We start from the raw sequence: 19,088 nt of genomic DNA on the forward strand, positions 1-19,088 counted from the left end.
TTCTCCTTCTTTCATTAAAGCCTCCCTTTGCCCATTGCCAACATCTTGCCTTTGAATAGTGCTTTATAAGCCTCCTTATAAGCCTCAGAATATAAGCCTCAGAAACACCCTCCATAGCCCCATCATTATTCCTGGTGACTTCAATATCCATGTGGACAATTCCATCTTGAGCCCTGGGTTATACTGCACAAGTGTGATTATGAAAATCCTTAAATATTTTCATAGTCACTGGTGCCTCCAGAACAAACATTACCAGCTACACCCATTTTGATGGATCCATGTCCATGCTAGTATTGATAGTTAAATACTTTGAATACTAATAATTCAAATACTTTGAGTACTAATCTTGCTGACACAAGGAGCCCCTTAGCTCCTTGGCTTTCTCTTACCTGAAATGACCTTGTTCATTATCTTGGCCACTCATTCTCACAGTCACACTCTATACCTAGTTATTACCAACAACTGCAACCCCTTTCTATCTCCAATTCAAGCACCCCACTCTGTGACCGACACCTTCAAATCATTCCATTCCAACCAATCTGTCTACCTCATTAAGATTCTGGAATAAAACTGATCTTTCATCCTATCTTTGCATTGTCTATCACTCTCCCAGAGTTCTCTTTTTACCCATTATGCAGCTTCAATTCTTAGGTCTCATAATTTATTGAATTCTTACTATGCATTAAATTGCTGATACCTCATCTCATCCTTCACAACAACCCCACCAAGTAGGTATAATGGCATTCATTTTATTGATCAGGAAACAGGTTTATATATATAAGTCTGCCCAAGATGATAGAAAGGGGGAGTTTCTATAATTTTTTTTAAAGATTTTATTTATTTATTTGACAGAGAGATCACAAGTAGCCAGAGAGAGAGAGAGAGAGGAAGTAGTCTCCTTACTGAGCAGAGAGCCCAGTGTGGGGCTTGGTCCCAGGACCCTGATTCATGACCCGAGCCTGACCCAAGCCTGACCCAAGCTGAAGGCAAAGGCTTAACCCACTGAGCCACCAGGCGCCCATAGAGGTTCTATAACTTAAATGCTTATTTCCTTAACCATATACTAGGAATAAAGAGACTTTATCTCTGTGAGTTGTGAAGATCACATATATAAGAAGCACTTTGCAAACTGTAAATTGCTGTCCAAATGTTAGTTACACTTATTAATTACTGACCAGGGGGCCCTTACCCTTTTATTCCATGGGATACCTAATCTGAAACTTCCCTCAATCTTTCTCTTGCCTTTCTTCTTTTCCTATGTAGGACATAGAAGAAGTAAACAACTCCACTTCCCTGTTGACAGAAATTTCATTTCTGACATAAAGCTTCAAAACTTTGAATGAAAGGAAAGCAGTGTCATAAATGGTGGTAGATTCTAGTTAGCAATTGAAGATATGGTTTCATTATGGCTGAACAGGCTTTTATAAGGCAAGCTGATAATTCATTACATTCAACGAATAAAGGAACTTATAACACAATCTTAATTGATGAACACCTGCATTGCACTTTCTTGTTCAAGCCACAGCAGAACAGGAGTTGAGAAAGGAAGAAGCCAAGGCTGATAGACAAGAAACTGAGTCTCTAGAGGTTTTTCAAAGACCTATAGAGACTTGAAACCTTAAATGTCTGAGAATTCTCCCTGAGCCTCAGAAAGAACATTGCTGTGTCCTAAGGAACTCTGTATTCCATACACTAGAATCTGGCTATGGGCCCAACTCATCCCATTCTTTTGTTCTGAACTCTTATCAATAGGACAGCCCCAGACCACCAAATTTCCTTAGAATGACTTAACTAGAACCATCAGGTATATCACTTCCTTATAACACTAAGTATAAAGACTCCAAATTACTTGACATGACAAATAAAAAACCCACATTCTGATCTTTCTATCAATTTCCCCATCTCATTTCTCCTCTACTCTATATAGACATCTCCACATCTGTGTTCTTCATCCCACAGGATGCGATAACCTATCCATTTCTGCCTACTGATTCTATCCAAGATATTCTTCTTACATTTTGCCATCAAAACTGATGAAAGTTTTCCACCAAGAAGTCTTAAAAAGATGGAATTATCTACTTGCTGCTCACTGCATATTTAATTACTCTATCTTATAACATTATATGGAGTTTGGACTTGTCCATATATTACTGTGAAAGGTAAGGTACTACTCTGGTGCACCAGGTTATAAGTCTTAGGCGAAGGCTCAATTCCTAATTTTGCTTTTTGGTTCACTTAATACTCTTGAACCATGCTGAGATAACATCTACACTTTACAGTTTGTTTACTGCTAGGTAAAGAGGTGGTGCATCAAAGCATAATACAGAGGTATTTTACACTTTTCCCTTGTGATGTTTAAGGCAAGGTTCTGGCATAAAGCACGTTTACTAAATATTAATGCCCCACTATCATGCCATTAGGCCAAAGCCTATTTTACTTCCCCTCACCCCCCACCACTTTTTTTTTTTTTTTTTTAAGGATACAATCTTACAATGATTTCTTTCCCAAAGAAGAAGATGGAGAGCCTGGGCTGCCTCTCTCATCTATCTGCCAGCTTTCCCCAAATATCTCTTTTAAATAAAGTCAGGTGTAGGTGCTTGGTTAAGTTCAATTTAACATTGTATGGCAGAAGCAATGTAAATGTTCATTAAACCCCATTTCCTTTTCTACTAGGCATAAGCATTTTACTTCCAAGCTATCCCTGCAGTTGGGTGACTGGTGACTAGAAAATGTGACTACACACCTGAATTTGGACTAAAAGAATGGGGTAAAAATGATGCATTCCACTTCCAGGAGTGGCCCCTGATATCTCCAAGTCCACTACAGCTCTCCTCCCTTATCTGAGGCACATAGATTAGATGATTCCAAGGCAACCAGTGATGGTGGAGCCATAAGATAGTAGCCATGTCCTACGATTGCAAGGAGCAGACAGCTTACCCACTGGCCCCAATTAACCCACTATACACAGACTTGTATGAAACAAAGCCTTTATGGTGTTAAACCACTGAGACACTGGTTTCATTAGCCTACCCTGCTTAACATACCTTGTATTTATCAACAGTGGTAACATAAATGAAAAGAACCCCTAGACTTAGTTCCAGGACCTGAGATTTAAATCCTGGCTGTACCACTCCCCCACATGTCTTATTATCGGTTCTAGAATATACTCTATTCCCTTTCCCAACCTTATGTCTAGCACATTCTCTTCTTTCTCATTAGGGAGCTCTCTCCACTTTCCTCCGCCTCAAGACTTCTGTGAGGCATTCTCTGACTTCCCTCCCATACATATTTATTTCTTTGTTTCTAGCGCAAAGTATATTCCTCCATTTTAGCATCTCTTACATCTGATTGCAAATATTTGTTGACTTGTTTTTCCAAAGACTGAGTCCTTGAATCCACAGACAATTCCTTTGGGATCTCTGACTGCCATCATTTAGTTACAGCACATAGCAAAAAAATAAATTTTTATTAAAGGAATGATTGTCACCTATGACCTTAAGTGAGTCATTTACTTTTTAAATCTATACAATTTTACGAAATTGTTGTGATAATGAAATAATGTGATTTGTAGATTATAAACAGATTCTAATGGTATCATGGTTTCTTCTGTTTTGTAGTCCCTGCTCATCTTTTTTTCAAATTCATCTTAATGCTTCGCTCGAGGTAGCTCTATCAATAGAAAAATAATGCAAGCCACATACATAATTTAATAATTTCAGTACCCATATTTAAAAAGTGAAAAGAAGTAGGTAATTAGTTTTAATAATGTATTTAACCCTATATATGCCAAATAGGCTTATTAGCTCTTTGACATTTTTGTTAATCAGTCTTCTAGACCAAGTGTTTGTGTTACAACACATCTCTGTTTGGACTAGCCACACGGCGAGCAATGAGCAGCCACATGTTGGCTAGTGGCTCCTGCAAGCCGGACCACGGGGCTACAAGGCCTACTTCAGACAGCACCTTCTCCGGGAGGTCAACTGACTATCCCTCGAGCGGAACGGGTGGCTCAGGTGGCTCGTCCTCAAGGCTCCTCAACCCCCCTATCCCTGCTATCTGGAAACGTAGCAGTCAGTCAAGCTCTTTGAGGAATTCCAGACTGTTGCCTGAGAATTCGTTCTCACAGCGACTGTCCGGCATATAACGAGCGGTTATTAAATGTCGGGGTAATTAATGATCCCGTGTGCAAAGAACCCCATGGGAGGCCGAGTGGCCGGGACCGAAAATGTCAGGGAGCAGGAGTGGGAGCAGGCGGGGGGCCACCGTAGGCGGGTGGCCACCGTAGGCGGGACCCGGAGGCCTGGGCCCGCAGCGTCCCTCGGCAGGCGGGCGCCCAGATCCGGGGCTCCGCGGGCAGGGGCGCGGGGGGCGTGGGGGCCGCGGCCCGCCCACGCCCCCTCCCCCACGCCGCCGCCGCCGCTGCTGCCGCCGAGCCCCGGAAGCGGGCGGGGATTTCCTGTGCCCGCCCCGCCCGCGCCCGCCCGGCCGCCGTCTCCGCCCGTCGCTGGCTCCGCGGCCGCCGGCTCCGACCAAGCCGAGGGCGGAGGGGAGGGGCAGGCGGCGCCCAGGAGGGAGGCACGGGCCGCAGGCCAAGCGGACCGGGGTGAGTGGAGCCGGGCCACTGAGAGTCGCGGCTGGAGGGAGGGACGCCAGGCTGCCCGGGGCGGCGGGTGGGGGCCCAGTCACCCATGGGGCGAGAGGAGGATCGACGCGGCCTCCGGGTCGCAGCCTTAACCGGGGGTCGGCCCCACTGACATTCTGTGCCCGCCCCTCGGCCCGGCTTCCCGGTCCCCGGCGTCGCTGTCAGGCCCCGCGGCTTCCCGCCGCTGTCACTCGCGCACAGGTTACCCCGTGGCTCCTTTCTCTTGACTTGCTCTTGCCCCTGTTCACGGGAAACCTGTTTTCTGACCTCACTTCTGCCCCGGCTCTGCCTCTCTCGGATTCTCTGAAATTTGACCCTCTCCAGGGGCACTGTGACAAGAAGAAGGGGAGCGGCAACCTTACTCCGGAGCGGGCGCCCGTCCCGCCCATGCCCCACCCGGGGCAGAGGGCAGGGTTCCCCGACGGAGCGCGACTCGCGCCCGTGCCCTTGGGCTGCTCTTTTCACACACCCTCCTTCCCTGTCCAACAGCGCCCGCTGCAAAAACTTCTTTCAGCAGGTGCCCTGACGGTATGTGAGGAAAAGTGGGAAATGGAAGCCCTAGAACCCAGACTCCGGTAGGCCTGGAAACATCCTGGAGCTAGGAGAAACCTGGTTAGGGCTGACACCCTTATAACTGTCCAGGTGCTGACTCTGAGAGAGTGAACATCTTAGGAAATGCAGTGTGAGTATAAGTACCCACTCCCTTGTTGCTGAGATTTTTGCCAGCCCTAACACAGGTTTTCTGTCAGTGGTCTGGAGAGGCTCACAGCTAGCCCAGTACACTCTGCAGAAACAGGCTTCCCATCAAGGGACTGTGCTGCTGGGGAGATGGAGAAATGAGTTTGAGACAGGTGTTCAGGTATTAGATGTAGGTAAACCCTGAGGGAGGATGTTCAAAGGGAGCTTGAGAAGCAAAAAAGATCTCCAGTGAAGAGAGGGAATTGGTGCCTTATATGTTAAAAATATGGCAAACCCAGGGGCTGGAATTCAGAAGAGAGAGCTAAAATGGAGGTTTCCCTTTATTGCTTTATTGGGAATTTTCCTTTCTCATGAGAAGTCTCTAAAAAGGAAACCTCCTAAGCCGGGAATCAGTCCAGGATGCTCCCATGAGGCCCTGAGACTTCTTTGGACTTCTGAGATGAAAGGGTAATTTGTTCCCTTCCTGTGCATTGGTCTTAGGGTTGCCACATACCTCTTCTGTCAAAGACAAATAGGCAAGAAAATAAACAACTTGACATCTGTCATTACCTGTCCAGGGCTTCTAGGTTCTTGCAAATGTTACTGAATGAATATGAGTGAGCCAGGATAGTTAACCAAGGTTCTGACCTGTTTTGGGAAGCCTTTCACTGGCTCTGACTTCTTGAGTACTTTAATAATAATAATCTCTCTCTCTCTCTCTCTCTCTCTCACACACACACACACACACACACACACACACACACAAACAATGTTGCCAAGCAGAAAGGACTCTGTGCAGTCTCATAGACTGTTTCTCTGCGAGAAGTCAGGGAAGCCCTTGTCACAACACATGAGACCTGTTCTGACTCCTAAGATTTTCAGAGAAAAGTCCACAACCTGGTCCTGTGCACTACAGGATTATTAAGACTTTTTTTTTTTTTTTTTTTTTTTTTTCATCTAGAGGTGCCTGGGTGGCTCAGTTGGTTAAGTGTCTGCCTTAGGCTCAGGTCATGATCCCGGGGTCCTTGGTTAGAGCCCCTGCTTAGCTTCTCCCTCTGCCCCTCCTCCTGTTCATGCCCTCTCTCGCTCTCCCCCCCTCCTTCTCTTTCTCTAAAATAAATAAAATCTGTAAAAAAAATCTTTATCTCATCTAAATCTCTTCTCTTGCAATCAAGAGAATAGATCTATACAGAGCTATAAACCATTTCTCTTTCTTGGTAGCATCATTCATCAGCTTTTTTTCTCTAGACAGGAGAAAACTATGTCTATTGTTTTTAACTTTTCCCCAATGGCCATATTTCCCATCCCTTTCTCCACTTTTGTTTCTTCTGATGAAACATATTCTGGCTTCTTCATTCCTTTCTTTAAAACTGAATGTATTTTTCTAATAAGACCTGAATAGTTCTTTCCTGTGTCTCAACTCACAGGATTGTTAATTCACACACTGAGATCATGTTAGCATCAACTATTTCTCCTTTATCCAGTCTGGTTCAAACCCTTTCTGTTCTTTTATTACTTTTCTCAATTAGACATCAACTCCTCACTGACCAACAATTTAGGGTTTCTTTGGATTTTTATACCTGCTTTCTGAGTTATTGGTCTTTCTACCACATTTCTTACCAGTTCTCATTTTCTGCATCAAAGTGATAGGTTATTTCTCTTTGTTGAGACTTAAGTGAGGTGTCATTTGGTTCAGTCTTATAAAGGAGGGGTGTACTCCTTACACACACACACACATACACACACACACCTTTGACTGGGTTTTCTACATTCAGTAATTATTTCATTTTGAACTAATTGATGAGAATGGGATTTGTGGCAGAAAATCTTGTATGTGATTATATCCATTTTTGTTGAGTGTAAATCAGGGCACATCACATCCTACATGTGTCCAGATTGCTTAGTTTATTGTATTTTCAGTGGTTGAAATTAAATGAATAGCTTTTCTAGGATTGTTCTTTTTTTTTTTTCAAATGAAGTTCATCCAGCCATCAGAGATATTCTGTTTCTGCAATGAAGTCCCCAGAATAACTATTAGTAACTTTGCTGTTTAGCACCTGCTCACTTCTGAGTTCCCTTAGGAAGCTTGGCCCAGGCTTAGTTGATTGGAACACACCAAACTTTTAAAGTTCATCTGCCATCAAGCTCCTCTTATCCAGTTTTATCTTTTTATCCCTGAGGCTGTTCTCCATAACTCTCTTAGGAATATCACCCCTTTCCATCTTTAATGGGAGCAGCTGATAATGAATTTGTTCCAGGTCACAATTTGGGTTTGCAGCAAAAATGCTCTCAGAACAGACAGCAGTCCTGGGGACAGGATGGGAGTCAATGAATGTCCAGCTGGATGGAGCAGAGCCTCAGGTGGAAAGGGGAAGCCAAGAAGAGGGGCCATGGAGAATAGCACCAGGGCCACTGGAACACCTGTGCTGCGACCTTGAAGAGGAACCACAGTCCCTTCAGGAGAAGGGTGAGAGCCTGAAGGGTGTATGTGTGTTTGAATACTGTAACCAGTACCAGGACTAGTCCATTATTCCCAGCTTCCTGGGCTCTGGTCATAGGAATATAAGGAGCTCCTGGATACTGTAAACCATAAAACTGGGCTTCTCCCATTTCTTGCATGATCACTCCCTCCACATGCTACAAGTGCATGGTTAGCGGTATTGAATGTGGGAGACAAAGGAAGTGACAACAACTCCTATTACTGTTGAGAACACTCCCAGTACTGTGCACTTTACTAGGTGAAAATTTTCTTCAAATAATATCAATTCAAATCACAGCTAGTCTAGTAGAGATGGCTGACATATAAGCTTTACTAAAAACCACCTAATACCCTCACAGAACATTTTGAGTGAAGGTCTCTTCCATTATGTGTGTGCATTTGAGTTTTACCAATGGGCATAGATATAGGAAAATGTGACCCTTAAGCTCCTCTAACATGGGGCCCAGGCTTTCACCGGGAAAGGGTGGATGGTCCATTTCTAGTGGTTCCTCTTTCTTCTTTCCAGCTCAGTCAGCTCCCTGGGTTCCTGCCATTCCCCAGGAGGGGAGCACCGGAGATTGGGAGATGGCAGCTGCACTTCTTGCGGCAGGATCACAGGTGGGCTGCCTGCTTCCCTTGGCCTCTCCCAGGGTCTCATCACTGCTGCCTTTCTGTAGCCTCAGCATCATCCTATTGATTTGTTATCTCACATGTTTACTAATGGTATCTTTATCTTATAACTGAACAGATTCTTTCCCTTTCTGGGCGCTTATAATATCCTTGAAAAAGTAAGTGGCATGACAAGAAGAGGGGAATTCCTAGAGGTTGTTTTTAATGGATGGCTGTCCCATCCCTAGAGGGATTTTAAGAACAATTTATTAATGTCCCTTAAGAAAAAAATCTGGAAAGATTAGGAAAAGAGGATCTGAAGGAAGCTTGGAAGAGCATAAAGTAGGCAAGACTACTGGGTGGATAATGGAGCATTTATGGAAAAGAAGAGAAGATAGAAAGATGGGGCAGAGCCAGAGAGAAAAAATAGGTTTAGATTCAGGAGGCAATGGGAGACCCATGGAAAAAAATATAATAGTAGTAGTAGCTACACTCTCAAGAGTGCTTACATGCTTGCGGTTCTCTGAATGTTTTAGGTATATTAACCCACTCAACCCTGAGAGAAACCCGATTATGCCCATTTTACAGATGAGAAAATAGGGTAGGAAGAGATTAAGACACTTGTGTAAGAACAGACTGCTAATAATGGCAGAGCTATGAGTCATTTGGCTCAAGAATCTGGGCTCCTACCCACTACACATGCTGTCTCAAAAGGTAAAGGTGAGGCACGATGGGCAGAGGGCAAGAAATAATGTTTTATCTATATCATTTTGTGATAATAGAAGAGGAAACGTCAAGTGGTTAAAGGAGAGGCTAGTACTCAATTTCTGCAATTAAAAGAATAAGGCAAGTGAGAAACTCTGGGCAGATACCTGTAGTTAAACAGAGGGAGCAATGAGTTCATCGTCCTTCCAACTTCCCATGGTCCTAGTGGGAAACTCATCAAGAGACATTATCTTCACTCACTCATTGACCATACTTTTGCCCCTCTGCTTATTTATCTTTCACCAAAACTATATGCCTTTTCCAGGGACCTCTGGGAAATTCTTTCTCTAGATGTTCTCATGCCCTCTCCTCTACTACTTCAGCCTTTTATACTAGGATCACATTTTCATTAAGGAACACTTACTAACAGATGATGCTACATTTTGTTTCAGGGCCTGGTAACCATCAAGGATGTGTCATTGTGCTTCTCTCAGGAGGAATGGCGGAGCCTGGACCCTTCTCAGACAGACTTTTATGGAGAATATGTCATGCAAGAAAACTGTGGCATAGTGGTCTCTCTAAGTAAGCATGATCTCCCCTAGCCACTTTTTTTTTTTTTTTTTTTAAAGATTATACTCTGGGAGGATCGAACCATCTGCTCCAGAGCTATCAGATAGTTTCTACCTAGGGTTCTTGGCTGGAAATCTAAGCTTTCACCAGAGAAGGAGCATTAAGGCTAATCCAAAGAGAATGGAAATGAGGTGTCATTTCTTAAAAACAATAGCAAAATAATGCTGAATTTTGGAGAAGAGAACTTTAGGCTCTTCTTGGTTGGGAATTGGGAGGTTCTTACAAAGCAGAGAGAAGGGGGTGCCTGGGTGGCTCAGTGGGTTAAAGCCTCTGCCTTCGGCTCAGGTCATGATCCCAGGGTCCTGGGATCGAGCCCCACATCGGGCTCTCTGCTCAGCAGGAAGCCTGCTTCCTCCTCTCTCTGACTGCCTCTCTGCCTACTTGTAATCTCTGTCTGTCAAATAAATAAATAAAATCTTAAAAAGGCAGAGAGAAGGACATTTAAGTGATAGAACTGAGTCCCTGGAAACTCAGCAAGCCATCTAGGGTAAGATGGGAGTGGGGGTAGGAAGCTGTGGTAGGGCTAGTTAAGTGAAGTTAAGGACAGTTGGACTGGAAGTATTTGAAATTTGAGTGGAAGGGAATAGACACACTAGAGAAGAGAATATGATTATCTAAAAGAAAGAAGAGGGAATTTACAGAAATGGGGACATGGGAAAGGCCTGTATCTGGCCTTCTTTTATCTTCAGTTCCAAGGAGTAATCTAGGAAACAGCTTTTTTTCAGAAAGAGAATTATAGTTGAACTCATTGACATCTCTGTTTTCCTTCTCTATGGGCAGGATTTCCAATTCCCAAACTGGACATGCTTTCTCAACTAGAAGGAGGGGAAGAACAGTGGGTCCCTGACCCCCAGGACTTGGAGGAGAGGGACATCCTGAGGGTCACATACACAGGTAAGCATCTGGAATAGACTTTCAGCAGCTGCTTTCAGCCCTCTTGGAGTGTTAACATTATGTGCCCATCTAATCCCTTCTCTGCTCAGTGAGTTACAGTTTACAGATCTTTTTCTCCAAAGGCAAGAGAGTGTAGCAGAAAGGTTTAGAAGGCAGGCTATAGAACCAAACTGTGGACTTGAATCCAGGACCACACCTGGGGACCTTGGAAGAGTAATTAACCCCTGTTTGGTTTCCTCATCAGAAAATTATTGTGTGACTTAAATATGTTAACAGAGTAGAACAGTACCAGGCACATAGTAAGCACTCAATAAATGTTAGTTGTTATTGTTCAACCTCCCACCATTGTGGCGATGCTTTCCAGAGTGTCTCTAGTATTGCTGACAGGTGATCACTCATCCAGTAAGGATTGCAGCACATTTCTTAACTCTCTCCATCTATGCTTAGGCAGGAAGATGGAAGGAATTGTAATAAATAAATAAGAACAATAGCATAGACCATTTACTAAGTGCTCACGATGTGCAGGTATTATGCTATCTATTTTATAACATCTGTCTTACAATTACTCCCATTTTACAGAAGAGGAAATGAAGGCTTACAGAAGTTAAGTGGGAAAGCTGAGGTTCAATATTGGGAAATCTGCCTCCTAAGCCTAGGTTTTTAACTTCTACACCTCTTGTACTATCTTGTACAACATTAGAGTCTGTTCTCCCAGCCTTTGTAGGGTGAGGTTTAGGCCCTAACAGGAGTCAGACAACCTTACCTGTGACTTGGGTCCCGGAGTACTCTCTTGTGACTCCCCTCTTGGGGTTGGTATTTTCCCTTCTCCACAGGAGATGGAAGTGAGCATGAGGGCGATACCCCTGAACTAGAAGCAGAACCTCCCCGAATGTTATCTAGTGTGTCTGAAGATACTGTTCTCTGGAACCCAGAACAGGATGAGAGCTGGGATTCCATGCCCAGGAGCTCCAGAGGAATGCTCCTGGGCCCACCTTTTCTTCAGGAAGATAGCTTCTCAAACCTTCTATGTAGCACAGAGATGGATTCCCTTTTAAGACCGCACACATGCCCCCAGTGTGGGAAACAGTTTGTGTGGGGCTCCCACCTTGCCAGGCACCAGCAAACACACACTGGGGAGCGGCCCTACAGCTGCCTCAAGTGTGAAAAGAGCTTCGGGCGAAGACACCACCTGATCCGGCACCAGAAAACCCACCTACATGACAAGCCCAGCAGGTGCTCAGAGTGTGGCAAGAATTTCCGATGCAACTCCCATCTGGCCAGCCACCAGAGAGTGCATACGGAAGGCAAATCCTGCAAGGGTCAAGAGGTTGGAGAGAGCCCAGGGGCTAGGAAACGGCAGCGTGCCCCACCAGTGCCAAAGTGCCATGTGTGCACTGAGTGTGGGAAGAGCTTTGGCCGACGGCACCACCTGGTGAGACACTGGCTGACCCATACTGGGGAGAAGCCCTTCCAGTGCCCTCGCTGTGAAAAGAGCTTTGGCCGTAAACATCACCTGGACAGGCACCTGCTGACCCACCAGGGACAGAGTCCCCGGAGCAGCTGGGACAGAGGGACATCTGTCTTTTGAAATCTGTTTCTGCTGCAGCTGTGGTCACATCTATCAGCAGCTGGTGCTACCAGGAGTCTCTGCCAGAACTGCCCCTCTCCTGCACCCCGATGGCCAGAATCATGAACCCTGGCTCCATCCCTAGAAAGAGGAGGTTCTAACATTGGCCAGACATTTCTCACCAGTTCTGTGAGATATCACATAAAATGGAGTTCTTTGTGCAAAACTTTTAGGAAACAGTGCTTACTGCATGGGCTGATATTCAGCCCTAGCCCATTATCAAGGGTACCACTTGAGAATCTGCACTTTATTGCTGTGGTCCATTCTAAGTGGTTGGAACCTATGCCATACCAGTTAAATATTTGAGTAACACCTTTGTGTACTGTAACTATTCTATCCTCTCTGTATATAGAGAGGAAGACCATATTAGTATATTGAAGGCGCTAAGAACTTATGTGTACAGAGAATTGTTAAACACTTCTAACACAGTGTTTCCTAAACGTGTTTGACCTCAGTGTCCTTTCTATCTCACATCCCACAGAACTGGTGACTCCACAAAACACACTGGTGAACACTGGGTTAGAGAGTAATGAGGAAACAGGAAAGATATAGTGAGCCCCAGAGCCCCCTTTTTTTTTTATCCAAATGAAAGCTGAGGGGCAGACCTCATTCCTGTGTGGGTCCATCACACTTACCCTGATCATCCAAATATACATCCAAACCTCTTACTATCCCCTACTGAAAAATAGAAATAAGAACCTTTTCACCCTCTTTTTCCAACTCCCTTCATCCTCCTCATACATATATCTAGCTGAGAGATCACACTACAATGCTAAGAGATGAATTTATACCCCTCAAGGAACCTAGGCCCACACAGAAGAAAAAAACTTTATCCCTTGAACAGACCCCTCTCCTCTTGACTGTGTCTTTTTGTGTCTATGTGTATTGGTGTGCAGGGTCGTTGAAGAGAGCATGCAAAGTGCAAAGTGTACAAGCTAGATTTTCTAGGGGCTGTTTTCTGGGGATGAGGGTAGTAGGGATTGTATGGGATTTTTGTTTTGTTTCAAGATAGGAAGTAAACTGAGCAATTAAGGGAGCCCTCGTGGAAAGGGTTAAGTGATGGGTTAAGTTGTGAAAGTTGAAGTGTAAAGCCTTCCCTGGTGTAAGTGAGATCAAGATAACTGTGGATATGTATGTCTAGATCCAAATCTCTGGGCCACAGATTCTTTTTGCCTGGGAAGAGAGAGAAAGACATATCCTCAGAGAGGTGAGCTGTTTCTTGTCGGTTTCAAGTAAGATGCATATAGAAGCTTTGTGCTTAGTGGGTTTCTTTGTCTTGTTTTAGTGCTGAGAAATTAGGACAGGAATCACAGTGCTTGGAGGTTGTTGTCCTCACTCTTATTTGACCTTGATTGCCTCATCAAGGAAGCAGTTTTTCTTGAGGATCTCATTCTCCCAGAAACAGAACTTTAGGGAAAATGGCTGTGGTTAGCTTTTAAGCTGACAGTGGGGAGAAGTAGTGTTTTGGGTTTTCTTCCCAGCTCTGGGAAGGAATCCACACTAAGACTCTTAACTCCAGGAATTGTATAAGTATTCTAGCATCTGTTGGTTGATGAGTTGTCATTGTTTTGCTTTATTGATAATGTGTTAATACCAATCTTTTAAAAATTTTCTTATATATAAGAGCAGTTTGGGGTTAGGAAGAGAAAGGAGCAAAGCAGATGAAAGTGGGATAATTTCTCTTCAATGCTTAGATTCTGGTTTTTCCTTAACACACTTATTTCTCAACCACAATTGGTGGAATTAACCAGAGAGACAAGAGGAAGCAAGCTGCAACAATGTAATTTAGTGATTGTCCCATTTGCTTAGAAAAAACTGGGTGAATCACAGCTCATCAGAATTCTGGACCCAAATGGAGCTGAAAATAGGATCATTTTGTTGACTGGGCTTCTTAGAGTGGATATGACTCAAACAACCCAGCCTATACCTCCATTTTGCCACTCAGAGCAGCTTTCCTTCTTTGCCTGGAATGCACTTCTCTTGCTTATGTTCCTGCATATAGAGCAAAATGGCCAGCCCTTTGTAAGGTCCTCAGAGACAGGAGCATTTTAGGATTAGTATTGGGAGATACCCCAGGCTGTAAGAGAGTATTGGATTCCAGTGGGAAAACCGGACTACACCATTTCTTTTACCCTCTCACTGTGCCTCATTCATTAATGCAGATCAGCTCTGTGTAAGCAATGGTTCAGAACCTGTTTCAGATCACAGACCCTTATGAGACTCTGATAAAAACCAGAAACTCACTTTTGAGAAAAACAGACATTAGCAACTCACTCTGTTTTATATATACACAGTTAGCAGGTTTAGAGCCCATCCATGGAATCAATAAACGGGTCATGGGGAGTTACCGTGACCCAATATGGTCATTTATATACTTGTGTCAAAAATTACAAGGCAAAGATCACTAAATATTTTAAGGACTAGATATGAGAGGAAGTAGGGTATAAAGACAGAGTCTAGTCTTTAATGACTAAAAGAGTATTGCTGACATTCTACTCTATGTTTTTTCTTAAAAAAAGATGACATGCTGACAAATGGAGCTCCTCACAAACCTTGTTTTAAAGACTTGTGGGAGGTGACTCTCCGTACTATCAGATCACACATCTTAATAACCAAATGTTAACCTCCAGCTGTTGATCTGTTTTAGTAATTGTAAGGATAGCAAGTGAAGCCCCCAAGTGTGAGTGCTGTCATAGCACCCAAATGAAAGGCATGATGAGTCTAAGAGCTTTCTGCAGAAAGGGCATCCCTTTAGGTCATTTCTGGTATACCACTGTCTTCTCTACCTCGGTCCAACACCACTTCCCTTGGACGAAAAATAAAATAAGCAGCAGCCATCAGATGGGTGAATAGATTTGAATGATTTTTCCCACAGGGAATCAGCTTCAAACTCCCATCTTTCCCATAACTGGCTTTGCCACATGTCTACCCTACCCCCTTTAAATAAAAAAAAAACTGTCTCTGTGTTCTCTCTGGGCAAATATAAAATGGAGAAATCCATCTTCAGGAACCCGTTATCTTTTCCTTCTGTGGTGCCTCTACTCTGTTCAGGGCCCAAATATCCTCCTCTTTGCACCCCATCAAAGTATATCTGCAGAGAATCCCTTCAAAGTGTTAGCTTTTCCAAGTTATTTACATTTTAAGCCTTAACACAGATGTAGAAGTGGAAGGCAAAAGGTTTCCCTTGTCAAAATGATGTTATACCTTCGGGGAGCTAAAGGGGTGATAATTTGTGACAAAAATCCTTTCCTTTCCTGCACTCCTACACTTAAACCACTGTTTCCTCATTTCCATCAAGGGCAAGGTGAGTCCTGACTCAGAACCAGAGGTGCCAGAGGAATGTTTTTTCCATCTCTGTTCAGATAAGTGGTGGATGGGGATGAGTGGGGCTGGGCAGTAATAGAAAGGTGAAATCTATTCCTTTAGACCCCATAGAAATCCTGAGCTGGCAAAATTTCCTTCTGTTCCCTGGAGCGTTATATGAGGTCTTAGGTCTCAAAATATGGTCTCTGTACCAGCAGCATCTACATAACCTGGGAACTTGCTTTAGAAATGCAAACTCTCAGGCTCCACCCAGACAAGCTGAATCAGAAACTCTGGGAGTGGAGCCCAGCAATCAGTCTTCACTTGCCTTCCAGAATATCTGATATATGCTAAAGTTTGAGAATCACTGGCCAGGAGATTCAAATTCCACTTCAATCAGTGGTATCTTACCTTCTTCAAATGGAGAGAGAGGGGAATCTTTATGCCCTGTGGTCAGATTTATTTTCTGCAACCCTTCAACGCTAGTTTCTCCTCAGTTCTGGTTCCATTGAGTCCCCACCCTCAAATCAGTAAAAGGAGTGGGTTAATCAACAATTTTAGAGACTGTGTTGGAGCCATGCCAGACTGTTGTAACTGATTGGGGCTAGAGCTTCGACAATGGACACTAAGGATTCATGGGTCCAGAAATCTGAAAAGACAAAAAGGAGCAGATATCTCAAAGGGGAAAACCATTGTAAAACTGAAAAACCAACATCAAGGAAATGGTCCTCCTTTGCTAGTTAACCTGGTCCTTCTCCTGGCCTAGTAAGTTGGCCTGGAGGCATGCAGGGTGAACGTTTAGCTCAGGATAAGCGAGTAAGGCCAACTCTCCCAAGCCCTTAAGGAACCAAGTTTTCTAGCCTCAGGATTGCATTGAAGATCAATGAGGTACCATGCAAGGGATTCCAAACCATGATTTGGCCTACCCTATGGGCAAGGGCAATGGAAGCATTGGAGAGCCACACAAGAAAGAACGAGGCTCATTTAGTAATATGTGACACAAGCGAGATTTGAACCCAGACTCTGTGCACCAGGTAGAGTTGTAATCATTTAAGCCATGGCACATATGTCAAAAATGCATTTCCTCCTTTGAAGATTCTGTCCATTCAGGCTGCAGGAGGGGACCTGTCTTGCAGACCCTGGTTGCTTTACCTCCTCTAGCTCCTCTCCTAACCAAACCCACAAGGACAGACTGAACTGACTGTTACCAACCCACCACCCCTGTGGGGCTCTCCCAAGATCAAAAGGTTGGAGTTTGGGAGAGGTCATCAGCCCCTCTCCTCCAGATGGAGAAACTTGGCTATAGTTTTCTTCAGCTACAGGCCTCAGGGGTCTCTCTCTCTTGCATTTCCAGTCACTGCCTCCATTTTCCCAATAAATGGAGCTCCTTCTCCACTCTTTGCTCCCACTTCTCTTTTTCTGTTGGTTTGGTTTGGGTTGGGTTTTTTATTTTGTTTTGTTTTGCCTGGGGAATGCCTCACCTTCCCAAGGTTATTGTTCTTCTACTCACTATCCTTCTCTATCACAGTTAACTCTCTTCAAGCTTCTAGCCAATTCCATTCTACCAAGCCCCCTGTCCCTCTGCCTGTTGTCCAGTTTGTCAGGTTTAAGCCTACAAAGCAGGGTCAATGATTCATACTTCCCACTTTCTTCCCTCAAATTCTTGGCTTGGCTCTAGCAGCTCAGCTGCCATCTTACCACTCTGCATCTCTTCCTCTCTCTCTCTCTCTCTCTTCCTCATGCACCCTAACCTGTCCAATGGGTTGTCTATACTGCCAAGTCTAGGCCCTGTACTCCATTCCTGCAGGCTCTTTTTCCCTTGATGTAGCTTCCAAAGTGGATTTCTACTTTTTGCTACTTTGATTTACTCAGTCCCTTCCTGTCTCTTGTGGTTTCTGAGAATCAGTCTCAATTCTATAAACCATTTTGGGCCATCTCACTACATGCCAGGCACTGGCTCTTCCAAGCCTGGGAGATCAAGTGTGACCACAGTCCCTGTACTCAGCATGTTCCTCAGCCGAGCCCTTCCCTGGCACCACTTTCCTGCCATGCCTCACAATACTGTCACCATGGCATCTCATACAGGAAGCTTTGGAGGTGTATGCCCATTTGCTCTCCAGCCCAACTACTCTGTGCCTGCCAGATTTCTAGTTGTTGTCTGACTTGGTTCCCTCTGATGGACTGTGAATTTCCCATAGGTTACCCCATTGGGGACCTTTGTCTGCATCATTAGGGCCTCTAATATGTTCCTATGGTCCCTGTCAGTTGAATAAACATCGTATCACCGATTTCCCCTCTCAGTCTTCCCCTCTCCTTTTCCCTCCATTCTCAGCTTTTCTCTGGTAATCAAAAAGCTACAACAGAATGGGGGACACCAGACAGCTCTGGGGGTATTTACACAGCCAAGCATGAGCACTTTCACTGCCGCTCCCAAAAACATAAACTTTGAGATGCCACAAATTAGGCCTCCCCATTTCCCTCTTGGTGTCCTAACTTCCAGACAGCCCTTCCCAGTTAGCTGGTCTTAACCCAGTCTGAAGAAGGGGGAAGGAGAGTGCTGAACAGGACTAGGCTCAGGTAAGGCATGTAAGGGCCTAGGGAGCAAATTTAAGGAGGTCCTCCATCTCAGGGTCATTCGAGTGCTGACCCTGCTCTTGGGAGCCCCTTAAAGTGGTAAGTGGAGTCTAGAGACTGAGGTGATGGCAGTGACTGTGACTCGACACCCCCTAGGCAAATTTACAATAATTGGAGATGTGGGGGGAGCCAGAGGAGGCATGCACAGTTGGGGTTAGGCAGGAGGTGGGTCCACCAGATATACCTTTGTGAGTAGAGGAAGGGCATATAACAGAGGATATGAAGAGAATAAGGTAGGAGAAAAAAAATAGTGTGGGAGAAAACATGGGAAGCTGGCATGGAAACTGCCAGCTTCTGATCCACTGACACAGCCTTCCACCTGTGGAGCTTCCTGGGGTGTGGGGAAGTGGGGAAGGAACCCCTCCTCGGGCCTTGAGTGCAACCCAAAGGCTTTGCTCTTCCTCTGTGGGAGGTGCCTTCATGGAATTTCAAGCCTGCTGGTTAGGGGATGAGCCGCCTCTACAGCTCCCTGAGCACCAGCCAGGCTGTTCTGGCACCTACCTCGGTGCTTCATATTTCCCTTTGTTCTTGTGTTCACTCCTACTTCCCCCAGTCACCTCGAGTAATACTCTTGACAAGTCTGGTCTTTACCCTAATCAAAAAGGGGAAGGAGTAACATAGTGGTGATTGTTCACTGAGGCCCTTGTTCTTTTTTTTTTTTCTTTAAATTCAATTAACATATAGTATATTATTAATTTCAGAGGTAGAGTTGTCACTCATCAGTTGTATACAACACCCAGTGCTCATTACATCACATACCCTCCTTAATGTCCATCACTCAGTTACCCCATCCCCTCACCCCATTCCCCCCTCCAGCAACAGTTTGTTTCCTATGATTAAGAGTCTCTTACGGTTTATCTCCCTCTCTGATTTCATCTTGTTTTATG

General features: G+C 44.6%; 2 protein-coding genes across 3 annotated transcripts; one reads left to right on the forward strand and one right to left on the reverse strand.

The window, feature by feature from the left end:
• Positions 1 to 4,228: 4,228 nt before the first annotated feature.
• On the reverse strand, positions 4,229 to 6,950 carry LOC116878768 (uncharacterized protein C10orf95-like). Its single transcript, XM_032876517.1, has 2 exons — positions 6,941 to 6,950; positions 4,229 to 4,971 (listed from the first exon to the last, which is right to left on the reverse strand). Exons 1-2 carry the CDS (start codon positions 6,948 to 6,950, stop codon positions 4,229 to 4,231), a joined length of 753 nt encoding a protein of 250 aa, XP_032732408.1.
• Positions 4,457 to 16,249, forward strand: ZNF641 (zinc finger protein 641). Of its 2 annotated transcripts, none has more exons than XM_032876918.1 (6): positions 4,457 to 4,603; positions 7,579 to 7,787; positions 8,326 to 8,417; positions 9,566 to 9,695; positions 10,524 to 10,637; positions 11,471 to 16,249. In XM_032876918.1, exons 2-6 carry the CDS (start codon positions 7,604 to 7,606, stop codon positions 12,223 to 12,225), a joined length of 1,275 nt encoding a protein of 424 aa, XP_032732809.1. In that variant the 5' UTR covers positions 4,457 to 4,603; positions 7,579 to 7,603; the 3' UTR covers positions 12,226 to 16,249. The 2 variants fall into 2 exon arrangements, with proteins under 2 accessions (XP_032732809.1, XP_032732808.1); XM_032876917.1 differs by lacking the exon at positions 4,457 to 4,603 and adding an exon at positions 5,209 to 5,324.
• Positions 16,250 to 19,088: the final 2,839 nt, after the last annotated feature.

Source organism: Lontra canadensis, unplaced genomic scaffold (assembly GCF_010015895.1).
Source record: "Lontra canadensis isolate GAN:19392208 unplaced genomic scaffold, GSC_riverotter_1.0 scaffold59, whole genome shotgun sequence".
NCBI classification, from domain to species: Eukaryota; Metazoa; Chordata; class Mammalia; order Carnivora; family Mustelidae; genus Lontra; species Lontra canadensis.